Source organism: Calonectris borealis, chromosome 1 (assembly GCF_964195595.1).
Source record: "Calonectris borealis chromosome 1, bCalBor7.hap1.2, whole genome shotgun sequence".
Lineage (NCBI taxonomy): Eukaryota > Metazoa > Chordata > Aves > Procellariiformes > Procellariidae > Calonectris > Calonectris borealis.
In genome coordinates this window covers 82093930-82106891 of record NC_134312.1, presented here as the reverse complement: position 1 = coordinate 82106891, position 12962 = coordinate 82093930, and the positions used below count along the sequence as shown (strand labels likewise).

Genomic DNA, 12962 nt, shown 5'->3' with positions numbered 1-12962 from the left:
GTTACGTTTGCTGTTGCATTCAATAAGGCCAGAAATTTTTGCTTTGAAGAAAGAAAATATTAGTTACTGGTATGAGTGGCAAAGGATAAGCATGTAAAATATATGCAAGCTCCAGTGTAAGTTCCTAAAGCAGACACTATTAAAAAAGACTGACATATGGGCAAAATTTCCAAATACTTAACCATTAGGTGTTTTTTACTTGTTGACAGGTTAAAAGAAAAGAAACAAGGATGGGGAAAAATGCTTCTTAAATGACAAAAGATTTGATGAGCATGTTTTTATATGGCTGAAAGCATATGAATTTGGCCTGTGTTTTATAACGTACTGGCATACGATACATGTACGACAGCAACTTGCTGTAAATTGTTACTTAGGTAATTCACTTGTGGGGAGTAAACAACAATGCAATGGAAATCTTTTGTACAACATCCTTCTTGCAAGCTAACTCTAGACAAACTTTCGTGACAGACATTTTTAATGCTCCAAAGTCAACATAAAAAACTCATGGATATTATTACAAAAGTTAGAGCCTGTCACATGAAAATATAAGGAGTGGATCTAAAAAAATTAAGGAACTGTTAAACCTTTATCGTGATAATGACAAGACGTCTGCAAGAACACAGAAAACAGAACAAGATGCTGTGAGCAGAGCAGAGAGAGGCAATACAAGCTTTATGAGCAGTCAGCAATGAGTAAAAGGCTGATAGATAATTATTTTAAAGAAACTGTGAGATGAATAGGAGCTAATAGCACTTTGTGAACACAAATGATGCGTTTGAGGGCTTTTAAACGTCTCTGAAATGTGTAACTGGGGTTTCAGATAAAAGCATTAGCTGGGATATACCCAGTAATTTCGCTAGTCCTGTGGATTCCAGAAGTAACTGTAACAGTTTCTATTTACGCTCTACTTCAGGTACAAATGAGTTTTTTTAACAAGATGATATTTGGATTTTATTGTCCTCTCCTATGATTGTCGACTACTAATCCTTTTATATACTGCATCAGGCTGATTACAATGTAGTTTTTACAAAGCAATCAAGGTGGACAAATCATACGTGAACAAAAATACCTGCCCATAGCTATACAGCATTATGCATTGACAAATAGACCTAAGGCAGCGATTTTAGTTCAGAAAAAAATATAAGCCAGGAGAAACGGTATGCAACTTTACTGTTTTTGTATGTTAAATTGTAATGATTGTTTTCATATTACAGGGAATATCTTATTAAGTTATTATTCATCTTAGGGGTTTGTTCCTTGCCATTTTGCACAGTAGTTATTTACATCAGTGTTAAGCAAGAATATAGTGAATTATCTGTGGGACTGGCAGAGTCTGAGTTGATAGTTACATACATTATTTAGATGTACTCTGCACATGGAGAACTCCTGTACAAAGCAATGGCAAATGAGACCCCGAGTCTTTGTTATTATGGAGTGGTCACAAACTATAGCAGTGGACTTAGAAACAATACATATGAAGATAAATGAGAGTATAAGTAATGCTGCCTTGTAGCAGTAATCTGGCCTGTAAAATTAAGTTCTGTTACAAGATTCAGGCTTTGACATCTGAATTACCCCTAGTTTCAATGATGCATCTTTTGCCCTTTCTTTGAAAATTTGGCCAAATTTTCCAAAACTAAAAACTGCAATTCATGTTTAGTGAACCAGCAACATGAATACTTTCTCAATGTCCTTTTTTGAGCGGAGCATACAGACAGTCTTCTGGGTCCTACAAGCATACAGATGTATGGCAAGTGTGTGACATCTTTCTACCAGATTCAGAAAATGGCTATGATCCTTTTTTGCACACAATTTCTAAGTGGGGCTTTAGAGTAACTTTAAAGTTGCTATTTTAGGAACTCTAACTCCACTTTAAGGGGAGCTTAAATAGTAACTAGACATACCGCAACAAGTATTCCACTCGTCCCGTTGAAGCTGTCAATCCAACCCTGCAAAAAAGAAGAATGGTTACTATTTCTTTCAGCGACATGTTGCTTCCACCGGCTTCGAAATGGTGAAAGGGCTGCAATGCTGTGCTGTAGACAAAGAAGCAACGAGACAACAGTTAAGACGTATGCCAGCCTATCTGGGACAGCTGCCAGGAAGCTAACCAGTACGAAGTACCTAATTGATTTTAAATAGGGGATGCATTGTATGATACCTCATACTGTCTGCAATTTACCCATGAACGACAAAAACAAATTTTGTTTTTAGAAACTGCTTCTGTCCTATAATAACTTGGCTACAGGAATAAAGTCTGGCTTTAAACACTACGGTGTCTTGGTGCTGTCACACTTGCTGAAAACAGTGTCTGCGTTATACACCCTCCAACATACAACATGCAGATGTCACTGAGACCGATTTGATTACTCCAACTAATTTCTAAGGCAAGGCAGAAAAAAATACCACTCCCCTTTTGAATCCCATCCTACTGCAGGTCAGGGAAACTGGCACTTGTGGGAGCTGGAGTTAAGAGCAGTGATGAGCTGTCTGATTCGAAATGGGTTATGACACATAACAGAGTTGGCCTTGTCTTTCCAAGATGGGGAGCTTGGCCCAGGGCCTCGGCTATATCTCGGTCATCTTTGACACACTTTTTGCTGCATGAAAGCCAAAGGTGACTTTATGTCGCCTTTCCAATCTGGCTGCAATGTTAGGGCACGTTGTTCCTACTAGTATATTTAGCTTAGTGAATTATTTCAGTCTAAAATTTAATTACTGCATGGCTGACATTTGTATCTGCAACAGGCCCATACAAGTGTGAATCCAGTGAATTCAACAACTACCAACATAAGACAAAGATGCTAGGTAACTGCACATTACATTATCAAATCCTTTCAGGGACCACGTGAGGTCTAGGGTGCTCATCAGGACCTCATTAATAGGCTGACTAGACCATGGAAAGACTTGAACCAGAATGCATCAGGACTGTGACCGACCCTCAGATCTCACGTTTCCCCAGCTAGTACAGAAACTCCCCCGTGTGTCTGTCTGGGCACCATCCTCTGCGTGTAAGACTGTCAGTCGCAAGTCCAGCATTTTGTACTATTATTATCCCAGCTCTTCTTATTATTGCTTAAATATGTTCTTTTCACTTGCAGGCAAGAGTCTTTCCTGAAGATGCTGATGAAGGCTTGCTCTTCTACTCCAGCACAGGTCCTCCACCTCTTCCATGCACTTCCCTATGAACTGTGGCACCTGTTTCTCAAGCAGACACTGCTACAAGTAGGGACAGATTCCTGACAGTACTGCAGCTACAGCTGTATCACAGGGCTCTCAGTAGAGAATTGCTGTGTATTCATGCTTACTGGGAAAGGCTCATGCCAGCTAGCTCCCACGATGGATGGCCTGATGATAGCAATGTTCAAGTTTCCTTTCTCTTGCTGTATCAGGTATTCGGACAAGGCTTTGGTGTAGGTGTAAGTGTTGGGCCACTCTCCAAGCAGCTTGGGTGTGATGTCTTGAATGATAGATTCATCCAACCACCTACAGAAAACAAGGAGAACATCATTATCCGCCATGCAGAGAGAGAAAATACTGAGGCAAAAAAGACCAGTGAGACAGGAATTCTCACCTGAAACAAAGGATAAGCAAGTCAAAGCTATTTAAGACAAAGCAAGGAGCAACTGGTTTGGATTTAGAACAGCTCTCTGGGGGAAAGGTTACTTTTTTCTTCAAAGTGCAAAATAACCCTGGTGAGCCTCATGCTACAATGTCCAGCTCAACTTCAGGTATCTATACAATCTCATTCTAAAGCAATCTGTTGTGTGCTTTACGCTTCACTGCAATCTGGAACGTAGATATAGCCATGGTCTACAGACTGATGGAGCATTCCAACCTAGCACTCTCACTAGGTAGCGCTCATCCTTAGCCAACACAGTCCCTATATACTCCCAAGCATATTTCAGGAGATTCTTGGTAACCTTGAGTTACTGAGTCGAGTAGCATTACAAAGGTCTCAAAAGCTAGAACAACGTACTACAGAGATATTATTCCAGGAGCACAATTTACAATGATGTTAGGTGCTCCTTCCTACTGGTTTTCCACTGGCTTGTTCATGTAGGAAATTAAGAAACTGTCAGTGTTAGCTGCTTTAAAAAAAACCCCACCAAGGGTGTTTTTTTTTTTGTTAAGGTATTCAAGTATCTGATCTATCAGAAGTAGTTACATATATACTGTTAAAATAGTGTCCGTTACCACCGTGGTGCTGCAGCAAGGGCCTATGGCTCAGAGGCTCTTCCCTGGCACACCATCAAGACATCACTGGTCCTGCCAGCATTTGGGTCTAAAGGACAGGAACTGGCTGTACTTCCAGGGCCCTTGCACACTGCTGCCAATCCCCGACAGGCTTTCAGCAGCCTGGTGTTACACCACAGAATCACGGATTAACTCCTATAATCCAATTTGTAATTAAGTCAATGGACTTACAGTTCAGACTGAATGGGTGTGTCCTTCCCAGGGGCATTGCAAGGATACTGCTTCCTGCAGATCCTCGCTTCATCCCTCCTTATCTTGAATTTCAGAAACAGGTGGAGGTCAAGGGGAGAGGAATAAGGCGGAGACTGTTACACCTGGAGAATTACTTGATCATACCAACTTAAACATGCAAACACCTGATGGCTGGTGCGCACTTTTTCAGATGGCTCGCATCAGACACAGATGGAAATATTACAGGAAAACTATTGTACGAGAAAACACTGATTCACTGAAACTGTGAAACAGTTTGCAGGGGAGGGTTGAATTCAGTGAATCTCTCAGTTTTGGAATGAGTTAAAAAGAATCTGGCAGTTTTTAGTAAATAGAAACTATTTTTTTTTAAATAAAAAAAGCGTTACGGAGGCACAAATACTTTCCTTTGCAACCTTAGCCCCATGCTTCAGAAACAAGGCAGAAAATACGAAGTTGAACTACATACACAGAGGCTATAAGCAGCACACGATATTGACTTAATTTACAAAGCCTGTTTAGGCAGCCATTGAACCCAGTCTCCTCAGGGTCTCAGATAAATTGCCATTTGCCATTTTTTGAATCTGTTGAGTAATTAATTACCAGCCTACCAAAAGGAGATGTCTATTTCTGCAGAGCCTGGAGGAAGACTAGGTTCATTTGGGAACTCAGATTAAGCTGCATACAAGTCTCTTCTCCCTCCTCCTCCCTTTTTTTTTTTTTTTTTTTTTTTTAAATAATAGGGGCTTACAGGTTAGTGTTTCTCACAAAGCAAAGACAGGTGTAGAAGTACAAGGAGAAGCAATTTCCCCTTGCTCTCATTGTTCCAGACAACCCTTTCTGCATTACTTTAAGTGGTCATCAAGAGGACCACACTCCTGTCTGCCTCTCACCCTACCAGGTGATTTGATCTACCAGCATTACCATCACAGGAATGCTGAACTGATAGTTCAGTGAAGCAAACCATTCCTACTCCCCTGTGACCTACTTTGAAGATTTTGAAATGCTAAATCACAAAGCTACTGCTTTTGCTCACTGCTGCAATTGCCCCATAGAAACAAGAGATGCAAATTAAACAATGAGTAACATCCTCTTTCATCACATATATGCACCAAATTACTCTGCCATAGGAAAAAGTAACTTTCGTTGTTAATCACTTAGCATTAATAAGACACTCTCTTTCTTGTAAGTGATGACAGATCTGTATTTTCTGCAATAATGAAAACAGTTCTGCTTCAGCCCACACTTCACTGTGCGCTGTGTTCCTTACCTCAGCACACCCTTCAAAGCTGATTTCACTCAGCTTTAGATTAAGGCAAACCTTGCTTGATGTGGCAGATTATGTGTTTCCTCTATTGGCCTGGCAGCACTTAGAAGTGTGACTTTTGGTTTACACAGATTAGGCCTAAGGCTTTACTTGCAGGTTAAATATCAAAATACTGAAAAGCAGGGATATAATAGGAGGACAAGAACAGAAAAAGAAACAGCTGGGAGCCCAATTGGGATTTCAACTGAATAAAGAATCATAAGCATATAATGATGCCAAAAGCATCATTAAATGGATCTGTTACTGCATCCAGTTGTGTGATCATGCCTCTTAATGCACTTGCAGAAAAGCACTTTAAAACAAGGGTTGTTTATATTTCCTTGTCTCCTTTTTTCCCTCCCCCACCCTTTTGAAGGTAACATTCCAATATCTGTTCACCTCCTTTCTCTGAAACCTTCTGTACCCAGATATCCACATACTATTTCTTCCACTTATATAGTGAATAATAAAAGGTGCATCTCTCCCTTCTCCTTCCAACCCTGCTTTGTCTTCTCTCTGTCCAAGCAATCCCCTTCACAGTCTCTCAGAGTTTTCTCTATCCCATTCTGCCTGTATTATGTTGTCCCAACATCACAGGGACTTTCCCCATCCTGCTCCTCCACACACTCTGCAGCCCCATGCATCTCCTTCATATGTCGCCTTTGATTTGCAGAACACCTTCCAAATCAATGACCCTGAAGACAGTGATTTTCAATAAGGCCCACCTGATTTCAATGCTTTTGAAGGCAGCGGTTGTCTTTGCTGTGAGCAATTATAACGCTACCTGCAAACACTGCAAAGAAACAGATGCCATCCTCGCTGAGGGCATGCTGTGACTTCTGTCCCACTAAAAGTACCAGAAGTTTGTGAACTTCTGGAGTATAGGACATAGTAAAAATTCAAAAATCTAGTAGAAAAGAAAACCCATCTCTAATTATGTGACTAAGAAAAACAACCAAACATACAACCAAGATAAACATATCAAAGAACACACCTGAAAGCCCATCCTCTGTCATTCAGCCTTTCTTTCAAACATCTTCCTCCCTGCTGCACATGCAAACTACAATAAAAGAATTCTTAGTGTCTTATATGAAGCAGCTGAAGTTGCAACCTCTGGGGTAGCCACGCACTTCTACACATTTCTGATTAGCATTCAGTCCTTTGCTGGAGTCTTTTTTATCTGAGCCATCAACGCTAATTGCTTCCAAAGTTGCAAGTGATGGGAAGCTTTTCGGGGCAGTGAAATGTAATATTGATAGTGATGAACTCCAAAGGACGTCGTAAAAACTGAACCAGTGGGCAAAAAGGTGGCAGATTAGCTTCACCGTAAATAAAGGTAAGGCAATGCATTTAGGGAAAAGCAGTCTAAACTGGTCTTAGAGGTTGCTGAACTCAGAACTGGCTCTTGGAAGCATAGCTGACAGCTTTATGCAATTTCCGAGTCAATGAGTAGCAGCAGACAAAAAAGTCAATGAATGTTGGACATCATCAGGTACTGACAACAAGACCAATGGTGTCATTTTGAAGCTATTTAAATAAAACTTTGAGTGACCACACCTTGAGTACTGCATGCGGTTCTGTTTGGCCCCTGCACCTCAGGGAGGGAGTGGACTTAAAAAAAGGCAGAGAGGAAGGGCAACTAAAATCGTCAAGGAGGCAGATCAGTTGGCATATGAGGAGACAGTAAAAACGCCGGGACTCTTCAGGCTGCAGAAGAGAAGGTCCAGGGTGAATGCAATACAGATTTACAGAACTGCAGACATAGCGAATAGGGCAAATACTGCAGATACTGCAATGCTGCAACTACGGAACATGTAACAGAACTACTAGCATGACAGCTTGAGACAGGTAAAAGCAAGCTTGTCTTTATGCAGCAGTTAGTTAGTAAGCTTCTGGAAATTGCTGTCCCAGGGGGTTGAGAGGCAGAGTACCAGAAAGTTCAAAAAGGGATTAAACAAATTAATGAATTCAAAAATGGGTCAAAAACTAGTAGGATGTAACACCCCTCATACTACAGTTCTGGTTTCTGGGAGGCTGCAAGGGGAATGGATTGCAAGAAGTCTCCAGGCTTCTGTAGTTACCCTAAACAGCATCTCCCAGTGCCACTGCTGAGGGCAAGATATTGGGCCAGGCAGTCCATTGCTCTAATGCACTAGGGCATTTCTTTTGCTTTTATCACGCTCCACTTGCTGAATAAATAATAAATGATAGATGACTACTAGTTGGAAGTAAACTTATCCAAGAGTATGGGCTACTGGAAAAATTAAAAGAAGAAAACACTGATTTGTACTAAATTTTCTGGTTTTGGCAAACAATTTTTTGATATAAAACCTCAGCGGTTCTCCTGCTGCACATTAATTCATCTCATCTCCTATTACCCTAAATCAAGGAGAAGAAAGATTTTATACCAGCTCTTTGGGTTACTAGTTCACAGGTCAGTTGCTTATATCACACAAGTGGAATACCACTAGAAAATAAATTAAAAGAAAGTTACATTGTGGGAAAATTCTTCAAAGAGGAAGGTGTCCTGGGGCCTTTATCAGCAGATTTTGTTACTCTTTCTAATTATTCTTCATTTCGGTAAATTCAGTTAAACAAGCCTTTTTGTTGTTCCCTTGAAGTCCTGGATTCTCACATTGAACTCCTTCTAAAACAGCCTGTTTCTGACTCATCCCCATATAACTCCAGTTTAATACCACAGGATTGTTGAAGTAAGTGGAAACAACATTGGGAAGCTGAAGAGATAAAGACATGAATAAAAGGTATATGAAAAATTTCAGTTCTTACTAAGGTAGCAGCAGAGCTGAGTCTTACAGAAAGGAGCATCACAACTCCATTCCTGATAGCAATTGCACTCGTGCATAACTTAGTCAATGCTGGACTCTCAAGAAATCGCACAGCCTTTTTTAAAATGGTGTGTGAAAAAATTTAGAGGTAGCTGAAATCACGGGGTTATTAAGGGTGGTTTATGCCATTTTCTAAAATTTTTGTATTTGGAAAAGTATTGTTAAGCTCAACCAAATGTTTATAAAGTGTGACTTCAGCAGCTCTCCAGAAAAAAAGGCTCCAAAACAGAGTCTCTATTTCTTCTATTTTCAAAAAACCTCAGTAAAGCTAGTTTCAAGGGAAAATCCAGAAAGGACAGACTTACTGGATGGCATTCTGTGGAAAGTACCCCTCAAAACCACTCTCTCTTCCCTTGGTCTCACTCTTACTATGGCCAGCATTTCTTGCTGGCGTGGTGCATACAGACAAGCCCATGCAGCAATTACAGCAACTACGAACAGAAGTCCCACAGGACAGGTTATATGAACAGTTCGGAGGTCTTCTGAAGAATGAAGCAAAAGCAACGTCAGAAGAGGTGATGCAGTTCCTACTTACTCTACTAAATCGAAGAGCTTCTTGGGTTCAGCTGGGGGTGGGTAGATGACTTCGTCTATGCATTTCCGGACACAGTTTGCATAGGCGGTGGAGATGTGGATGAAGGCCTCGAGGCTCTGCATCTGCCGGGCCAGCTCGAGGAGCCGCTGCGTGCCCATTGCATTCAGTTGCAGGGCATGTCTAGAGAGGGCAGGGGAAAGAAACAAAATGCATTTCACTGGAAAGAATATAGCAAAGCTGAGCATTATCCAAACCCAAATAATGAAAAGGCAAGTAAGGGAAGAGAGGGGGTCACAGCAGAGCAGAAAGCTTCAGTGAAATGCCAGGGCCAAACCAGCTTTCAGAGCAATGCTGTTGGATTCGCTGTTCTGGCCACAGAATGCCTCTCAAATGTTTTTACTCAATTCAAAGGATCAGAGGTAACGTTTCACTAACATCTCTACATCTGACATATTGGTCACCCCTTTCTGGAACAAATATTTCCAACACACATGATCACTGAGGCGTTAGGGTTCCTAAGGTACTCATTCAACTTTCTCCTTAAGGGACCACTGCTAAACCAGATAAACACATGGTTTCAGTAAGCAGCAAAGTAAGCCCAAAGTCCTTGGGTCCAGAAAAACAGGTTCATACTGAAAGAAGACACAATTAGAGATAACAGCTTGAATTCCCAAGGAATGGAGAAGAGAACTGATAAGCATAAGAGAAAAAGAGTCCTCGTTAGCAAGGTTGACTTTGAAGCACCCAGCATAGCTAGAAGTTGTCCTAGAGACTATCTGCAATGGATCTCGGTGAACAGACGTTCAATTTTGTTGCACGCTTTGTACTGAAAGTAAGACACTTTCCTGCACAGAAGGGAAAAGGCTAAGCAATACGCAATCTGTTCAGCCCAGGAGTAGAAGCTTTCAACAACACGTACAAGATTATGAATAATGCTATTAAGTACAGTGTACACTAAAGAAATTAGTTACACAAACGTTGAAGAGAAATTGTAAATAGTCCAAATGAATGAAAACAGAAGCTAAGAGTATGATTAACGTTTGGATCACAATATCTACAGCCAGAGATCCTTATTTTTTTTTAGCGCACTGCTATTAGAGAATAGCATTTTCTATAGATTTTTATTTCCTCCTGCCCTTCTAGCAGGATGAATGCTTCTACTTCAGCTACCCTTCATATGAAAGCTACTCTTCCATGTACATTTCTATTCAATTGTATCCCTTCTGAGAGGGGGTGAACAGAATTGCGCTGAGAATACAGGCCCAGCACGGATTTCTGCTGAGACGTTCAGAGTTCCTTTAGCCTTCTAGGGGAATATCATCTAACAATGGTGATTTGTTACTCTTTATTTTTTCTATTTATATTAAAACTGCATCTACTAATCTTTCAATATAACACAGTTTCTCAGATTTCTGCCCTCAAGAGTTCCATCCGGAGAATTCCCGAATGTACTGCATGTTGATGCCAATAATTAATTTAGTTTCTCTGTTGCTGCTTTTCTAGTATCTTCATAGCACTGCTTTTGCACCTCCTTTATCTATCAGCTCTACATATTCTGTGGTAGGCTTTGGACTTCTGCCGTGTTCAAAAATTTTTTTTTTTTTGTGTCATTAGCAAGTTGCTGCTCAGAATTCTTATTTGAGCAGCAATATTGTGCTTTCACATTTAACTTGCTAGAACTTTTACAAAGCATATGATGTATTTTATTATTCAGACAGGAAAAATTTGATTTTAACAACTTCTCGTATTTTGCCGTTTAATCATACTGGATTTTCCTTGTTCTGTTAGAGAGATTTTGACAGGTCACATGCAATCAGCCTTTAAGTAGTTGCTACACTGCCTACAAGCAGATGACCATTTTAACTTTTTCTTTTAACTTCTTTCTAGCTATCCTTATTAAAACGGTAGTTTCCCTTTGATGTTACATGCTACTGCAATGTACTTTTATAGCACGTTCATTCACGTATTGATTTAAGAACATTTATGGCTATTAATGCAGTGTAGTTCTTTGCTACTTATATCTTGAGCCAGGTTCTACATATGGCTCGAGATTAAATCAAGAGCTGCTTCCTTTCTGGTGGGTTCTGTAATCAGTTGTTGCAAAAAGCAATTATTTATAGTGAACACAGTGGATATCTATTTAGCCTACATACAAGCAAATGAAGATTGACATTAATAATTGTGTTTTCTACTCTCATAGCTTTTTTCAAAACACTGTGAAGATCTGGCAATCCAGATCATCCACCACCGTTTGGTGACCTTTAGGATTTGCATAGAAGCACTTACACATCCAGTTTTAGTTCAGTGGCTTGTTTTTGCCATTCTTCCTTAATGGAAAGCCTGCCCGGACAGGCACTCCCAAGGGAGCTCCTTCAGAAATCAAGCATTTATTTTAAACAGTTAATTACACGGAGTCTTGGATATTTTAAAGCTTCTGATAGGCTATTTTCTTAAACAACATCTCATTTCCCTCTTCAGTTACTCAATGACAAAGGCAGGCAATTAACACTAGCTTTAGAGACAGACACAACATAGTTTCACTTCAAGCTGTCTCCAGCTAGTTCTGCCAAAACATATCCCTCTTGACCTAAAACACACTCTTCCCTATCCCAATTTTAGGTCATACTTTACTCCCTTACTATATCGCAACCCAAGCTTGCAGTACTTCCTTCTGTTCCCATGGAAATCTGCCAACATACTTCACTTTCGATGCGCATATGCACATGACATTTTCAGAGCATTTACATTGCACGTTCAGCGCAGAACCACATGTAGCATGAAAACGTAAATAGAGAATTACTACTGCAGCTATACAAGAGATGGACCGAATGGTGTGTTATGGGCTATTGCGCATTCTGAATCATGCTTAGCAAATACAGAAAGCAGGACATACTTCAGGGGTTCATCAAAGCGAACTGTTGCTGCACAGTGGAAGACAATATTGACCCGGGTCAGGAGCTCCTCCTCATCTTCAGCACTGATGGCCAGCTTGGGCTGAGTGAGTTCAGCATTAATAGGCTTAATCTTCTCGTGGAAATTAGGGCAATCTTCTCGGACCCTGTCAAAGACCTTGAAGCGCAAACAGAGAGAAGTCAGGTACAGAATTAGGCTACTGAAATCACTTTGATTAGTAGCCAGTCTGATTACATCAATCAATGAAATTGGCACAAAAGAGAATGCCTGGTTCTTTCAGACGGAGGACACAGGTGATATGACAAAATAGTTAATTCACTTGTTCCCTCCCATGGGAAAATCTCACAGGGGAAACAGAACAAAAATATAGGAGGTAATGCATTGCCCTGAAGAGATGAATGAATCTTTTCTGCATCACTCTTCCTGGGACAGCCACTAAAATTCCTGTACCTCCACATCTCCTGCAACCACTTGCTATTTGACCTCAAAAGCTGCCTGTAGGACCATAACAAGAGTTAAAGAGGAGGAGGGCAGAGTATGGAGTGGGAAAGCTTGTGAAGCATTAGACTCAAGCAATTTTCTTGATGGTTCTACAAAGGACTTGAGGAGAGGAGGGGAGCAGGGCACATTCTGGCTCCTCCTCTTCCTTTGCTGCTCCTTGCCGACTGTCACTCTTTGTTCATGTCAGATGAGTCCTGTGGGGAACTGCCTTTGGGATGGAGAGATGGGGAACCTCAATAACCCATAGTGCTAAGAGTGCTGACTGCCACCAGCAATTTTGCGTGACTGGACAAGTGTGCAGCTAGTTGGCCTCTCAAGCTGTCTTCCAACCCTTTTTTTCTATGACTATGACCCATAGCTCTTTCCAATACACATTTTCTGCCCAGTCTTCTGCAGAATGACAAGACTGCGCATC

At 40.8% G+C, this 12962-nt stretch overlaps 1 protein-coding gene across 2 annotated transcripts in view; it reads right to left on the bottom strand.

Moving 5' to 3' along the window:
- Positions 1-12962, bottom strand: part of FAR2 (fatty acyl-CoA reductase 2) — a 148467-nt gene that overhangs the window by 27703 nt on the left and 107802 nt on the right. For both annotated transcript variants that reach the window (XM_075162709.1, XM_075162702.1), the window contains exons 3-6: positions 12027-12202; positions 9134-9313; positions 3309-3486; positions 1905-1949 (exon numbers count right to left, since the gene is read on the bottom strand). In XM_075162709.1, the coding sequence (XP_075018810.1) occupies positions 1905-1949; positions 3309-3486; positions 9134-9313; positions 12027-12202 (579 nt within the window). The remainder of the gene's footprint in view (positions 1-1904; positions 1950-3308; positions 3487-9133; positions 9314-12026; positions 12203-12962) is intronic.